Genomic DNA, 16,484 nt, shown 5'->3' with positions numbered 1-16,484 from the left:
TTAAACTGACAAATTCCGAAGTTCTTTAAGCGTAAACAACCATTATCAAGGTTTCATTATTTTTTTTATATTATTTACATATTATTTTTTATACCTTTGTCTCATTACGTTTTTTTCTCATGGTCTTTAACATGTCACAGCAAAAAAATTTATTCCGACTCGCATTTTATAACTCATTATTATTGTTGATTTAAAATGAATTCATTCTAGATCTTATCTTTTTAAGTGACAACCTACAAATCTGATAATTCTCGGAAACATAAAAGACAAAACAAATAAATTATTAAAATGTCTTAATCATAATTTAAATGCTTCTACGGCAGTAGAAAAAACGGTGGTTTATGTACCAAATGAATTATACCAAAAATTTTAAGAATGTGTAAGATAAGGTATTCGTTTCCTCAAGTGGATGATGAATAATTTAACTTAAGGTATTCTCAAATATATCTACATATACATATATATATATACAATGTAAATATAAAAACGCAGTTATGTATTAAAACAGCAAATTAAATTACGATAAGTAAAACAATTTATTTGCATGTGTTATTTTTTATTAATACAATAAGCAGTTTTAAGTTAATTTATTATTAAATATATATACATATATATTTATATATATAAATATACATATATATATATATATATATATATATATATATATACATATATATATATATATATATATATATATATATATATATATATATATATATATATATATATATATATATATATATATATATATATATATATATATATATATATATATATATATATATATATATATATATATATATATATATATATATATATATATATATATATATTTATATATATATATATATATTTATGTATATATATACATATATTTATATATATATATATATATATATATACATATATATATATATATATATATATATATATATATATATATATTTATATATGTGTAATAAAATACCTAGGTACCTACCTATACATTTTATTAAGTACTTACAAATAGTACCTACATAAAACAGTTCTACCACCAGATGTCGCATGCGTCGCACAGAATAAAACAAAAGACTTCCGATAGAAAAAATATAATATTCTGAACTGTCAGAATCAGATAGATAGATAGAAACATATTATAAAGATAAATTAAGAATAAACTTTAATTATAAACTTTAATTATAAAGCAACACATTGTTTATTTTATTATTATACACCCACTTTACATATTATTTACACCCAATTTACAAAGAAAAATATTACCACGTTATATGTATATTTAAATTAGTTTGTTACATACAATTGAATAAAATTTATTTGCATATTCTTACAATAAGCATTTCTTTTTAAATTCATTTACACTCTTGTCATTCTTCATACATTCAGGCATCTTCATTATATTGTTATCCTATTCTTATTTCTTGTTCTGTTCTTATTTCTAGTAACATGTTTATGATTTTTTTATTATTATTTACAACTACCTTATACATATACATAATAAGAATTCAATTGTTAATAATTTGAAAAAAAAAACAACCATAGCGCACAAGTTAAAAGATAAATAAATAAGTCAGAGTATCGATTTCGTACACTTTAACTATTAACATATTAGAAATATGCGTCATCTGATTTGTTTATTAAAAAATATATATACGGTTAAAATATTTTTTACACGGTTAATAAATATACACACACTATTGTTATGTTTTTACATCTCAAAAATATAACATAACGCATAATGAAAATACATAATGTGTACCTTCGAGTATTCAAAATTGTGATTGTTTCATAGAATTTTTGGGATGCTTTTAGTTTTATGGATATTTCTTAAATAATATGTAGACATAATGTATGTGTGTATATATATATATATATATATATATATATATATATATATATATATATATATATATATATATATATATATATATATATATATATATATATATATATATATATATATATATATATATATATATATATATATATATATATATATATATATATATATATATATATATATATATATATATTTATATATATATTTATATATATACATATATATATATATATATATATATATATATATATATATATATATATATATATATATATATATATATATATATATATTTATATATATGCATCAATGACTTATGTAGAGATTATTAGTTTTTTTTCGATTATATATATTACGATGCTCAATAATTATATTTCCTACTTAATATTATCGAATGTCATATTATTATAATTTTTTATTTGTAATTTCGTATATGATGAAATAAATTATGCAACTGCAAGCAATCAAGCGGTGGCCGTAGCGACAAACGCGGTACGATCTACGACACTACGACAGTCCGGCTGTCCAAACTTAAAACACAGTAAGGGACATTTTTTTGTAGTACGTTTTTTTTGCATTTTTGGACTAAGTAGATTCTACTTAGTCCAAAAATGCAAAAAAAACGTACTACAAAAAAAATGTCCCTTACTGTGTTTTGAATTTGGACAGCCGAGTCGTATACGCGCTTTACTTTCGGTAAAGAGTAAGGACACACGACCAACACTGAACTGCATTTTGTGTAATCACTTTTGAGCCATTTCATATTTCCTTATTTTTAACAAGGAACGTGATTTATACATATATATTTTTTGTAAAACCATATTAATCGTAAATAACACTTAATAAAATATATTAAACTACTTCAAATAACTTAAATCCCTATTTTCAAAAATAAATTGGGGGGAAAAAACAAAAAAACGACACAAGGATAATTAACTGTTTTCAAAATTAAGTTAATAATACGATCAGTTATAAATAATAATACAATGAATTGATCATGTATTATTAAATTCTTCTATGGTGTCAATCTTCTGGATTGATTTGCAGCCATAAATGACACCTCCTTCGCCATTCGGGTCTATTATGCGGACTATTAAGTATCATTAATTAAATATAATAAATAAATATTTATTGTAAGCCCCTCTCCAAGCACAAGAGCTTACACTTATTTTGGAAAAGCATAGCGTAAATATTTTATATGTGTAAATGTCTTTAAACCCTTATCCGCACACCAATGGTGCATAGGGCACTGCGTCATATAAACGCAGTGTTATCTTGATCGTTTACACATGAAGGAAAGGTGATCAGCCCTCCGCTTCAGGTACCAGTCCAGGGTAATAATATTGAATAAATATTACAGTGAAAAAATTACTTAAATTTAAACTGACTAATTTACGAAGTTTTATTTACGAAGAAAAAATCACTTATATTTATTTTACCCCCCTTGGGAATCGAACCCGGGACCTCCAGAACGGTACCCGAGCATGCTGACCATTACACTACGGAGGCGGACATGAGGTGGAAATGTCTAGTCAAGATATAATATTTTTTGTAACAGTATTGAAAAAATGAATAATAAAGTGTGTAAATCGTTATAAGATTTGTTAGGGTCTTCCCTATACGCGAGATCAAAGACGAATTTCTTGAAGTCGCGTAATTCATTAATTTCTATGAGCACTGTTCCACCTGAAAGCGGTAATTTTCTGTGCGGTTTATCCTGTATTATTCGTCAAGTCGGCTCGCTTCCGCGACATCCAGCGGTAAGTACCATTGAGGGAATATAGGATGTGCTTCCACCGGGGCAAGTTCATTGCTTTTCTTTCTTTTCTCGCTTGTTCTTTGAAAGTGCTCCATTCTGCCTTGGTAGTGGTGTCTTTGGGACCCCACTTTTCCGATGGTTTGAAGGACTCCTTGATTGTCTGAAATAACAGAAAGATGATTTTTTGTTTTAAACTTGTGAGATTGTACATACACGAGCAGTGGAGATATAGGTACACAAGAAGTAGTTTATAGTACGGTAAGGTACTATAAACTACTGCTAGTAAACCACTGCGTAGTAAGGTAATGTATGCACCGCTTTATTGTCCATAAGAATGCACGCCTCTGTACACAAGTATAAGTAAATATCATCAGTGCATCTCCTAATATGAGCAATAATGATCTAGAATTCTCTAATTTTTAATGCGATTTTCATTAAGGCAATAATATAATTCATTAAACGTCCAGCTACAGTGAGAGCCGGTTGTCAGTTCACACCCGAGTTTTTAGAATATATATTGGATTTTTTGTTTTTTTTTTTAGAAAATATATTGAAAAAATATTTTTATATTTTAAACTCCTTACCTTTCAATAGCTCTTTTATTTTCCAAACCATGTATTTATTTCAAAGAAAATTTAATTTCCTTATAAAATCCGGTGTTTTATGAAAAAAATCAATTACGTAAAATTTTACGTGGGTTTAAAGTTAAGTAGCGATCTTACGTTTGCTGGGCCTTAATGAATTCTGAATGCCAGGGCTCGTCTAACACGCAATCTACATTTGCAAATACGTTCAAACGTTCTGTCACTCTCGGAATATATGCCTTTTGTTTTGTTGTCATACCTTATGCAAATCATAATCACCATAACAACTCTTATCCATGGGTCCCTATATTTCGCAATTTAAGGGTGACATCCATGGCGTTATTTACATGGTTGGTCTATTAAGACGGAGAGCTTTCTCTCTTCAAGTTATTATGAGCGCTTTTCCTATGCTCACAATTTTGAAAATCAAGCTTTTACATCAACATGAGTATTTTTTTATTACCCTTACCGCACCCAATGGTGCATAGGGCACTGCATCATTAAAACGTGGTATTTATTATCTTGATCGGTAACACATGAAGGAAAGGTGGTACCAGTCTCGGGTTATATTGAATAAATATTTTAATGAAAAAATCACTTATATTTAATTGACCCCTCACTGGTAATCGAACCCGGGACCTCAAGTAAGATAGCCGAGCGTGCTGACCATTACATTACGGAGGCGGCTGAGTAAATTTAGACAAAAGTAAAGTAGCATCGTTACCTGTGACCATCCTCCATTTTTGTTAGTGACAAAACGAACGACAGCCCAAATAGGAAGTTGTATCATTCCTATAGCAAAGCACGTCCATCCTGCAGCATAAGCGGACACGGGCAGCACATAGTCTCCGTAGGTGGTCCTGCGGAGGCTGACGAAGGCGTAGATGAACACGAATATCATAATGAGTGGCGTAATCAGTCCCCAACACCATCTCCAGTACTTGGTCACAACAAACCCAGTCATGAACTCCATATCTTCACAGAAGTTTTCTAATCCTGCGTAAGAAAGTCACATAATTACAAATTATTATTCTTCTTCTCTTCTTCTTCTTTATGTAGGCCTTGCCGCCTGTTTTTTTAGAGGGATTAGCCTTCTACGATGTCGATTTCCAGCTGTCAATCCATCTCTTGTGGTCTGTCCGTGAGTCGAGTAAAAAATTCACAAATTTTAAATAATAATAAAAAGTCGCAAAGCAAAACACAAAAAAAGTATATTTTTTTGGACACCCTCTCTCTCCGTGCACCTACTAAATTCGCGGGTCAAAATCTTAATTAAATATTTATTTTATAGAATATAACTTATTTGCTCATTAACTTGGATTTGTGTCTCCATTTCAAAGTTTTAGATCTTCTTAGAACATCAAGTTCTAAGAAGATCTAACCGAGTCAGAAATGATGTAATCACAATATATTATACGTAATATACGCTATTTAAAGATCTGATAAATAGCATCAGAAGAAGAAGAACAACACTGCATACTTAATCGGGTGTATATTTGAGAACAAAATAATGTTTACCATAAATCCAGAACACCCCAATGATTTCACCGATAGCCATCCCGAGTAGGAGAAATGTTCCGGGAAACTCATCAACAAGAGTCAAAATGTGTTGACCTCCCTGAAAAATAATATTACAATTACATATTCCTAGGTTAATTTTTCAATTAATGTAAATATAAAGAAGGGATGAATACACACCGGTGTGACGTAAACCAGGCCTATCAAGAACCCGATGACGCAGGTCATTAATGCCATCTGCCAATACTTCCTCGACGTGAACCTATCAGTGAGCGTCGTGACGACGGCGCTCTGGAGTGCCACGGCGGTACCCAGCCCTAGGACGAATAACATCAGGAAAAACAGAACTGCGAACAGCTAAGAGAAAAAAAAGTATTAGATGAATTTATCATTTGTTATTTACTATTTATCATTTGTAATTTTTCATTTATCACTTTTCATTTGTAATTTATCATTTATCATGTATCATTTATCATTTATTATTTATCATTTATCATTTATCATTTATTATTTATCCATATCATTTATCATTTACCATTTATGATTTATCATTTATCATTTATCACTTATCATTTATCCATATCAATTGTCATTTGTCATGTATCATTTATAAAAATTCAAACTCAAGCCTGCTTGATACCAATGAATAGAAGAGAACCATTTTATCAACATATTACAATTTTATTAGTTTGTGAAAATTATTAATCTTATGAAGAAAGGGTAACATTTAATCCTTAAAATTGAAACATCTTAGTCCCAAGCGAACAAAACGTACTTCGTCATATGTTGCTACTGTTACACAATCTAGATTTACGATCAATATTTTTTGTTCAAATTAGCGTATTAGTGTCGTCTTCAATAATTTAAAACAGCGAATTTGACATTGTATTTGTATTTTTTTTTAAACAAAATTTACCTGAGGAACCCAGTCAAATTTAGAGATGGCATCTGGATAAGAAATGAAAGCCAATCCCGCTCCTCCAGTTCCTATAACACTCTTGATATCTGTCGTCCCCTTCTCGTGAGCCAAGTTTCCCAATATGCCAAATATGGTGAATCCGGCGAGCAGACTTGTGAATGTGTCTAGCGTTGTGACTATCATGGCATCCCTGTGGAAAATGTACATCGCATAAATACGTAATATTGTCAAAAATGGAAACGTTTCCATGAATTTTGCAAAATTCCTAGATATTCAAAAACACAGGACCCTGAAGAATCCATAAATAAAATTGATCCTAGTTAAAATATCCCGACGGAATCCTGGGAAAATATGAAAACCCTAAAATTACTTGCAGAAGTAAAAAAATAAACTTCGTCAATATCTGCTATTACAATAACAATCATTTCATTACAAACTTGAAATATTTCGCAAAGATAAATGATGGTTTACTAAATTTCTTTTCTAGTGATAATGCCCGGCGTTTTTCCAGTGATTTTCCGAACGTACAAAGTAAATAAAAAAGTTATTTTTTACTCTTGAGTCAAGAGCTTTTTTCGAAAATCCTAGTAAATTGCATCGAAATTCAATTATACGGTATTATGTAGCTTCATTTTTACCTGTAAACGTTGTGTGAGAATTGGTTGTATGACGTGAACATAACAATAGACGCACAGCATACACCCAATGAGAAAAATACTTGAGTAACTGCAGCATACCAAACCTAAAATAAATATATAATATATACGATTAAGCGGTCTGTTGGACCTCAAGTGCAGCAATCATTGTAAAAAAACATATGCGTAATCATAAAAGATTAATATGTGTTAATGTATGTAACAAATATTTCAGAAGAAAAAAAAACAAATATCGTTTAATTTATAAGATGGTTAATAAAAAAATTGTTTTAACAGATTTTTTCTCTATAAAATTCCAATGTTAATTATTGAAAGGTGTTCAAGTGTTTAAACACAATCATTTTGTTCCCTATCAGTAGATCACGGCAACACAAAAACTTCACACCTGTGATTATAATAATAATGTTTTTTTTTGTTTATATTTGAGTACGCAACACTCACTTATTAATTATGCATTAATGGTGATCCCAAGAATGACGTTTATTAATATGCATAAACAAATAAAACTTGCTATAATATCAGTGATAGACGTCAAGCAGTATGCAAATAATAAACAAAACACATTTATGTACAAAGTTGAAATTTTAATTGAATGAAAAAATTCTGTATTAATTTTGCAAACAATCAACTTATAATATGTAGTTAATTTTTTTTCTTATTTCACTTGACTATAAAGATATTTTTCACGTGTTAAAAGTCAAAGTTATAATATTTTTTTTTAATTTGAAGGTTTTTAAAAATATCTAGGAATCCATAACCTGAATTGCCGGAAGACAGGTACCTACATAGATAAGTCAAAGAAACAATAGATTAATTTACTTGAATTTAAAACAATACATGCCAAATTATTCGATATCGTTAACTTCACCTGATAATATGGATCGACAACTGGTTAGAAAATACCAGTTATTAAAAATCAAAGTTGAATTTATCTACACTTGACTTAGATACATAGATAACGCATTTGTAATTTCAGCTCGCCCCAAGAGAAGGCAGTAATTTTTATATTATTTTCGTGCTGCTTACTTAAATTTTATGGACTTGTTTACAGTTATTTATGTAATATGAGTTCGAATACAATCAAAACATACGATTATAAAAATTAATTTAAAAAAATGCCATATTGAAAAAATGATTTCAAAATTTCATTCAGTTATCGATTCGTAGGTATTCCTATATTTCATACGTACCTTAGGATTATATAACTGATCCCACTGTGGTTTTATGAAGAAGATAATACCATCCACTGATCCTTCCAATGTAACAGCCCTATAAATAATTATAATATTAAAATTCTATAAAAATATGTATAAAAAATTTAAAATAATATTTTTGTCACACTTACCTTATAAGTAGTGCAAACATGATGACATAGGGGAAGATAGCCAGGAAATAAGCCGCTTTTCCTGAACTCTTCACTCCTTTGATCATCACAAGAAATATAACAAACCAGGAAGACAGAAGACACAAAGTTAACCTCCAATCTGGAATACCTGTATATGGGAATATTCGTTTACTAATTTGTCGTCAATTAATAATCAATTTAAGTTTTCTCTAAAATATTTTTTTATATATTAGACGTAAAAAAATTGTTATAAATCAACAAAATATATAAATTAAAACAGCAAAACTTCTCTAATATGGGCTCCGCTTTTCCAAACCCTGCTTAATTCGATAATATTAAAGCCCAATAAAAACAGTGAATTATTTCAACATTTTAAAAACTTTATATATAAGGTGGAGTAAATTATATACTTGTTTTAAATCATAAATAATAAATATTCCGGTAGCGCGGTCTTTTTTATATCCATATTATTTTTTAAATATGTATACATAAGTAAAAGGAAAATATATCTCACCTATTCCATTATCAATATCCGCTGCCTGTTTGAGTACTTCTTTACTGTAAAATTAAAAACATGGTTCTAAAAATGTTTTACTGTCATTAAATTTGTATAAAAAATAATATTACGTACCTACCTGTACTTTTTACTCCACGTAAATACAAAATTGCTGTGAAGTAATATCCTCCCACCAACCGAAAACAGTCACAGTACGAATATGAATAGTCAAGAGTTTCAGCAGTATGAATTAGTCATTATTGGAAATATATAAGACAACAGTGCCATATATAATTTAAACTGCGGTTGTGGAAGTTCGTACATTCGTAAGGCTTCCAGAAAATTCCAAACAAGAATCAGGGAATATGAATTATGTTATTATATTAAGAAATAATAACTTTTCAGAATTTTAGATAATGATCAAAAATTTAACAACAATAACGTAGAAATTCTAAAAATAATTCAAATTAAAAGTCATAAACTGCAACATTTTGAAACAATAGAAATTCCTAAAAATGTAAATAATAATAAACTTATAATTTATAATGTGACAATGAATAAAGCCTCTCTTTATTGTCTATGTTCCCACTGATAAGAAATAAGAAATAAAAAATGAATAAAAATAAAAAAAAGCTCCTCCCCCCTCTCCAACCTTCAAAGTCCCTAGGAAACAACTTTAACATTTAGACTTAGCTTTACATGCGGCGTTTGAAAATGATGCGGAATGCATCAAAACACGTGTTATAATAGATTTTTTATAATGCGGTATTTTCTAAGTAAACATTTGATTAAAAATTATAACTTTACTTACACGAAGTAGAGCTCCGAGCTGCTAGTGGTGTTGTCGCTGTTGGTGTTGTTCTTGTCCGAGGCCGAGAAGCAGCCAGGTTCCCACTCAGGGCGGCAATACGCCCACGGGAGGGTCTCGCTGAAGGACATAGCGAGGTAGAACAGGGTGATCCCCATGAGGGACACGTAGTACGACACTATGGACGCGTTGGCAACCAGCTGACCCACGCCCACACCTAGACAATCAAAAGTAACATAATCCTGTGTCTTAGTTTGTTAGTGCCGAAAGTTGCTAGATTAAAGAATTTTTCAAAAACAAATCACATACTAATAAGGCCACTAAAGAAGTAAAGAAAAACCTAAAAATGTACAATGATTTCTAGGACTTATTTACAAACATCCCCCAAAATTTAAAATTAAACTCAATATGTATGGAAAATTAAACGTTTTAAATTAAAATCAAATAATATTATATTATAAAAAACCACATTGAGATATCTCTATATTCGAGAGAACTCGAGAATCATCTAGATTACATTTTGGAAAATGATGATGCGGTTGAAATAGGAATATAAAAGCAGTATTTAGCACCTACGACAGCTAATCTAATCTGAAAGTAACGACGCAAACCAGTTTTCAGGTTAGCTTTCCTAAAAGCGCATTCAGTTTCAATTTTTCTCGGAGATGATAAACCAGTCGACTTTTCGATTGGTCCTGAATCGTATCTTTATATTTACAAACATTCAAAGACCTCAAAAAGATGATCCGACGACATAGCCGCTGTGAGGGGCAAAAACTGGCTGCAAGCAGCAACAGACCGGAAAAATAAAAGGATACGGAAGAGGCTTATATCCAGCAGTGGAGGACAGACATCTAAAGAAAATTTTACTATCCTTTTTATTTTATATGGTTACAAAAGTTTTTTTTGTTATTTAAATTCATTTTCTTAACATTTCTACCTACAATATTAAAATTTAAAACGCAGTCCTCTCCAATAAAGAGACTGAGCTCTTGTGCTTGGAGAGGGACTTAAATTTGTTAATAATGTTTGTTGGTAATACAATTTGGTTTGTTGGTAATACGTGTTTTTTTGTATTTTATTTTATTTTTATTTATTTTAATATTGTTATATATTTATATCTGTAGGAAGGTTGTTGAAGTACTTAGTTCTCAAATATTTAAAGTTCTGTTAGAATTGTTTGGTAATGTATTTTGGTATTGTAAAGTCATCTTTATATCTCCAAGATGATCTTTTATTTAGATTCAAGTCATTTTCACCCTTTTGCAGTATTTTTGAAAATGGTTTCTACTTTTAAGACTTTAAATATTGAAAACAATAATTTTATTTTTATTTTTAAAATTACTTAAATTATTGTTCTCTGAACTGTTTTGATAGGGTTCAAGGCGTTGTTGTAAGTTACCCCCCATCCAACAATTCCATACTGTAGTAAGGAGTGAACAATGGCGTAGTATACTCTTTTTAAGTTTTCTATACCTAAAATGTTTCTTACATGATGAACAAGATATTATCATTATGTGTTTTATCATTACCTTTCATAGCTGGAGATAAGACCCACATCCGGACATTGTTCCTGCTGGTAAACTGGCCGACCAGCATCTCCATATAGTACATGGGCTTCCCAATGAGCACCAGCACTATGATGTAGGGAATAAGGAAGGCACCACCTCCATTCTCGTACGCCGTGAAAGGGAAACGCCAGATGTTCCCCAACCCCACTGACAGAGAGATGCAGGACATCAGCAAGTCGAGATTGCTAGACCACGTGGGTCTCTCCTCCGCTTTACCATCCTATCAAAATAGTTTATTGAAAATCTTAAAAATACACATTTTAAGCTAACGTATCTACCATAATCTTATGGTCGCGGACTCTTGAGTTTCTGGGTTCAAACCTACTCACACCACAATTTAATACCTATTTTTAAAAAATGACTCGCTTAGGCTCACAGAAACGGTATGAAACTGAAGTATTTTTGTGAATAATAAAAACACAAATATTTTTTCTCTTTTAATTAAAAACAAATAAAAATAATACAACTTTTTTTTCAGTTTTACGATTCAACTGCGTATAATTAATATATTTTCCTACCAACGTTTCAACCACTTTTTTAGAGTATAAAATTGTGTAGCAAACAGCAAGCTTTGGTATCAATACAAAAGAGTTATTTGTTTTTTTTTTTCAAATGTATTTAACATTTTGTATTATATTTCATCTCTATTCATTTTAAAATAAAGTAATTTTAATTTTCCGATAAATATTTTTTCAGAAGTCATTGGGGTCGTTAAAGCTTGCTTTTACTAGTAGCGACAAAAAAAAACATGGAAAATTGCATAGTAAAATTGCGTTTTGCTGGCTCACAATTCAATACGATAAATATGTTTCTTTTAGTGCATAAATGTTATAAACTTTTACTGAAAGGATCGTCAGAATAACTCTACACTATTTCTAGGCTCCACGCACAGGTTATTAATTTATTTTCAAGCTTTCTTTAAATTGGTTTTTCAAGTGCTCAAATATAAATTACTTTTTCATTTAAAAATTAGAGCAATAAATATGTCTAAATGTATGTAGTTTGAATAGAAAAATTGTAGTGCATATTGATATTTCTTACTTCTTTTTCTGATTCACTAGTATTATAAGATGGCGGAAGAGCGATCTTGTCCGTAAATATTCCATCATTTTTTTCTTCAGAAGCCACATAGCCGGGGTTTACCAGTCCATTTCCATGCTGAAAAGATGATATTTAATATAACCTTACATTTTTAATATAACATATTTGAATAAAATGTTGTCATGCATATAGTCGCGTAATCTTAAATTTTAATCAAAATTAAACACTTGAATAATCCACTTAATTGAGTTTTATTTTTATTTACGACTAGTTTCGAAAACGATAATTGTTTTCATCTTGTGGTACAAATTAATTAAATAATAAAAAATTAATTTAAATTAAATTAAATTTTCATTATTTAATTAATGTTTTAATTTGTACAGGAGATGAAAACAACTGTCGTTTTCGAAACTAGTCGTAAATAAAAATATAACTCAATCAAGTGGATTATTCAAGTGTTTAATTTTTATTAAAACAATCATGTCATTCCACAAAGTTAATGCCGAATCAATAAATAATATAATCTTAAATTAACCAACAACAAAAAACATCAATAGATATAAGTCATGGAAAGGTAATGCGCGCATAACCCTAGTAAAATATAAACTATTTTGTTTTCCAAGTTTTATTTTAAAATAAACATCTTTATAACTACATATATGAACAGTAATTTCCGGAATCTATTATATTCCGGAATCCATATCCATGGATATTCGTTGCTTGATTCACAAGTTCCGACAGATTTTCTGGATAATCTTCTTTTTCTTCTTCAAACCCTTATCCGCACCCCAAAGGTGCATAGGGCACTGCATCATATAAACGCAGTGATCGTTAACTCATGAAGGAAAAGTGATCAGCCCTCCGCTTCGGGTAATATTGAATTAATATTAGAGTGAAAAAATTACTTAAAATTATTTGATCTCCCCCCCTGGGAATTGAACCCTGGACGTCCAGAACGGTAGCCGAGTATGCTGATCATTCATGGTGACAACCCTAAAATATGAGTAACCAAGAATAAGAGAAGCCTTAAATTGGGCCGGGTGGTGGTTCCGTTATCAAGGTCAGGCATTCTGAAAGGCTTTAGTCTTTTGTTCCCATTTTCAAACGCAAGCCAGTATTTAAAGTCAATAATATTTGAGTCTAACATAAGAACACAGCTATTTATTTTCATTGTTAAAAATATTAATGAGTTGTACTGTGAATGGTTCGTTAGATCATGTTAACCTACAAAACTGAGTAAAACGTAATGCATTATTATGTGATTAAAATGCAATTTTCGAATTAATGCGAGCATAATCGCCAAGGTTAGTTAAACGTAAACGTAAATCAACCTTATCAACAACCAGCGTAAATGGACATTCCTGTGAATTGCCTTGTTGATTGTACAATGTAAATTGGAATTTTTCGTCAATTCGTTACTACGTATTGTATAAAATAACAACTTTAATAAATAGCTTTTTCTACATTTATTTTATTTGAACAGCGACCGGTTTCGTTATTAGCGACATCAATCAGACTGGTGGGAGGAAAGACACACACTCACATATATATATATATATATATATATATATATATATATATATATATATATATATATATATATATTTATATATATACATATATATATATATATATATATATATATATATATATATATATATACATATATATAAATATATATATATATATATATATATATATATATATATATATATATATATATATATATATATATATATATATATATATATATATATGTATATATATATATATATATATATATATATATATATATATATATATATATATATAATATATATATATATATATATATATATATATATATATATATATATATATATATATATATATATATATATATATATATATATATATATTTATATATATTTATTCATTTGTATAATAATTATAATAATAATAATAAAACCCTTATCCGCACCCCAATTATGCATAGGGCACTGCGTCATATAAACGCAGTGTTATCTTGATCGTTTACACATGAAGGAAAGGAACACACACACACATATATATACATCTGTATATGTGTGTGTGTGTGTGTGTGTGTGTGTGTGTGTGTGTGTGTGAAAACAACGAACGGATTTCGAGCCATGATTTTACATATTTTTTTGTCGAATAAAATTTAATTTTTAATAGATTTAAGTAGCGTATTATAATAACACTTACATACAAAATATGCTAAGATATGTTAAAAGGGATTTTAATAGCTTAATTTCAATAATGTATCAATATATCCATAACTACTGGTTGGCAGATTGTTGATGAGTTAAAATTTTGTAAGAATATATCCGAAACCGTTGGTTGACAGATTCTTCTACAGTTTAAAAAATATATCCGGTACCACGCGTTTTTAAAGTAATATTTATCATTGTGTTTTGTGATTATTTACCTTGTTTCTCGTTATCTCGAAAATATCGAATCACAGATAAATATTTTATATTTTAGTTTTCAAAAACCATTTAAACCAGCATTTATAATTAATGCATCGATCAATGACAGTTTACACAATATTTACATATTTAATAAACATAATATTTTCTATCCAAATTTTGTATTTATTTGGAGTTGCTCATCTCTCTCTCATTCCCTGACATTAAATCTCTATTTTTCTTTATTTTTTAAGAAGTTTCACTTCTATCATGTATACGGTGCTGAACACGATATTTATATTAACTTTTTACGTAATACTGAAAGATATAAAACGTGTTCAATTTGAACAAAATATGTAAGGACGTTTCCATCAGTTTTGACCCGAACAAAACACTACCATAAATGTATTGTGTAATGTTATAGCCTATATGAATAAACAACACAATCACCTAATATGTATTTCTTAAGACAACTCCGAAATACCCACCACGACTCGATATTATTAAATGAAAAGAGATTGTTTAATGTTTCAAAAATCCCTCACTCAAATAATCGACACATTTTGATTGAATTAAATGTCACATCATAAAAAACACGTGTACTAATTAAAGGAAAAAATCCATAAAAAAGAGAAAAAACTAAATCTAAGAAACGATAACATAAAAATTCTCAAAAATGACTGTTGTGACAGTTAGGCAAGAGAATGAAGATTTGTTTCTTTATTTTTAATACCAAACCGATAAAAGAAACGTTAATTTTAATTATTTTTTTAGATTTCATGGAAATGATCACCTATGATTTTGATCCATGATTTTTTCATTATTTTTACTTGATTTAAAAAAACTTTTGCTCATACAATAATCGATCAAGCAAGAAGTACAAGGACAATTAAAATGCATAATTAATTCACTAACAACACACTGCACATATTCACTGCAAAAAAATTGCTTACTTGGCCATCCATATTGACACGCGATCACCTCCAAACTACAATGATTACTGCCTCCAATAAGTAATACTTTAGGTATGTAAAGGATATCTCGAGGAAGTTTTATAACTGTAATCAACAGCAAAAAATATATTCAAAGATTTTATGTCCAGTAATGATGTTTTTCCTATTAATTCTAAATCTCACGCAATCTTATTTAACATATTTTTTACTTGAAATTTATGATTACTACGATTTTGCTTTATATTTTTATGTTATGTATGTCTACTAAAAAAACCTTTGTAGTTCCCATATCAGTCTCGTTAGCTAATAAATGGCACAATCGTAACAGTCTTAGCCTTTATACGGGCAATATAAAAATGCAACACCTAGTTTATACACAATATAATAAAACTATAGATTAGAGGGACATGTACTTAAGCGCCGTAAGTGGGGATTCTGCGTACGTCCCTATACAGGGTGTCCCATAATCCAACGTATTCCTTTTGAGGGATGTTAGGCCAGCTTATGACTCACCAAAAAAATTTAATATACCTCAGTGCCTTAGTTTTCGAGATATTTCCACTTTTATGAATTTCCCGAACATTTACGC

At 29.1% G+C, this 16,484-nt stretch overlaps 1 protein-coding gene across 1 annotated transcript; it reads right to left on the bottom strand.

Annotated features, from left to right (window-relative positions):
* Positions 1-2,497: 2,497 nt before the first annotated feature.
* On the bottom strand, positions 2,498-15,919 carry LOC148312369 (sodium-dependent nutrient amino acid transporter 1-like). Its single transcript, XM_088277445.1, has 13 exons — positions 15,896-15,919; positions 12,535-12,651; positions 11,455-11,713; positions 9,926-10,139; positions 9,133-9,176; positions 8,619-8,766; positions 8,464-8,542; positions 7,256-7,359; positions 6,615-6,807; positions 5,879-6,055; positions 5,699-5,798; positions 4,905-5,176; positions 2,498-3,756 (listed from the first exon to the last, which is right to left on the bottom strand). The coding sequence occupies exons 1-13, from the start codon at positions 15,905-15,907 to the stop codon at positions 3,550-3,552; spliced, it is 1,926 nt and encodes a 641-aa protein (XP_088133571.1). The 5' UTR covers positions 15,908-15,919; the 3' UTR covers positions 2,498-3,549.
* Positions 15,920-16,484: the final 565 nt, after the last annotated feature.

Source organism: Brachycentrus maculatus, unplaced genomic scaffold (assembly GCF_059751285.1).
Source record: "Brachycentrus maculatus isolate JH-2025_06_01 unplaced genomic scaffold, ASM5975128v1 h1tg000042l, whole genome shotgun sequence".
NCBI classification, from domain to species: Eukaryota; Metazoa; Arthropoda; class Insecta; order Trichoptera; family Brachycentridae; genus Brachycentrus; species Brachycentrus maculatus.
Note: the sequence above shows the minus strand (reverse complement) of the source record. Positions and strands in the feature narration are given on the sequence as shown.

Excerpts from the sequence above, each read along its gene's own strand:
- LOC148312369 (XM_088277445.1), bottom strand. Across the intron at positions 8,767-9,132 it reads GGATATTGATAATGGAATAG|GTATTCCAGATTGGAGGTTA; the intron begins GTGAGATATATT and ends TCCCATATACAG. Across the intron at positions 5,799-5,878 it reads GCCTGGTTTACGTCACACCG|GGAGGTCAACACATTTTGAC; the intron begins GTGTGTATTCAT and ends ATTATTTTTCAG.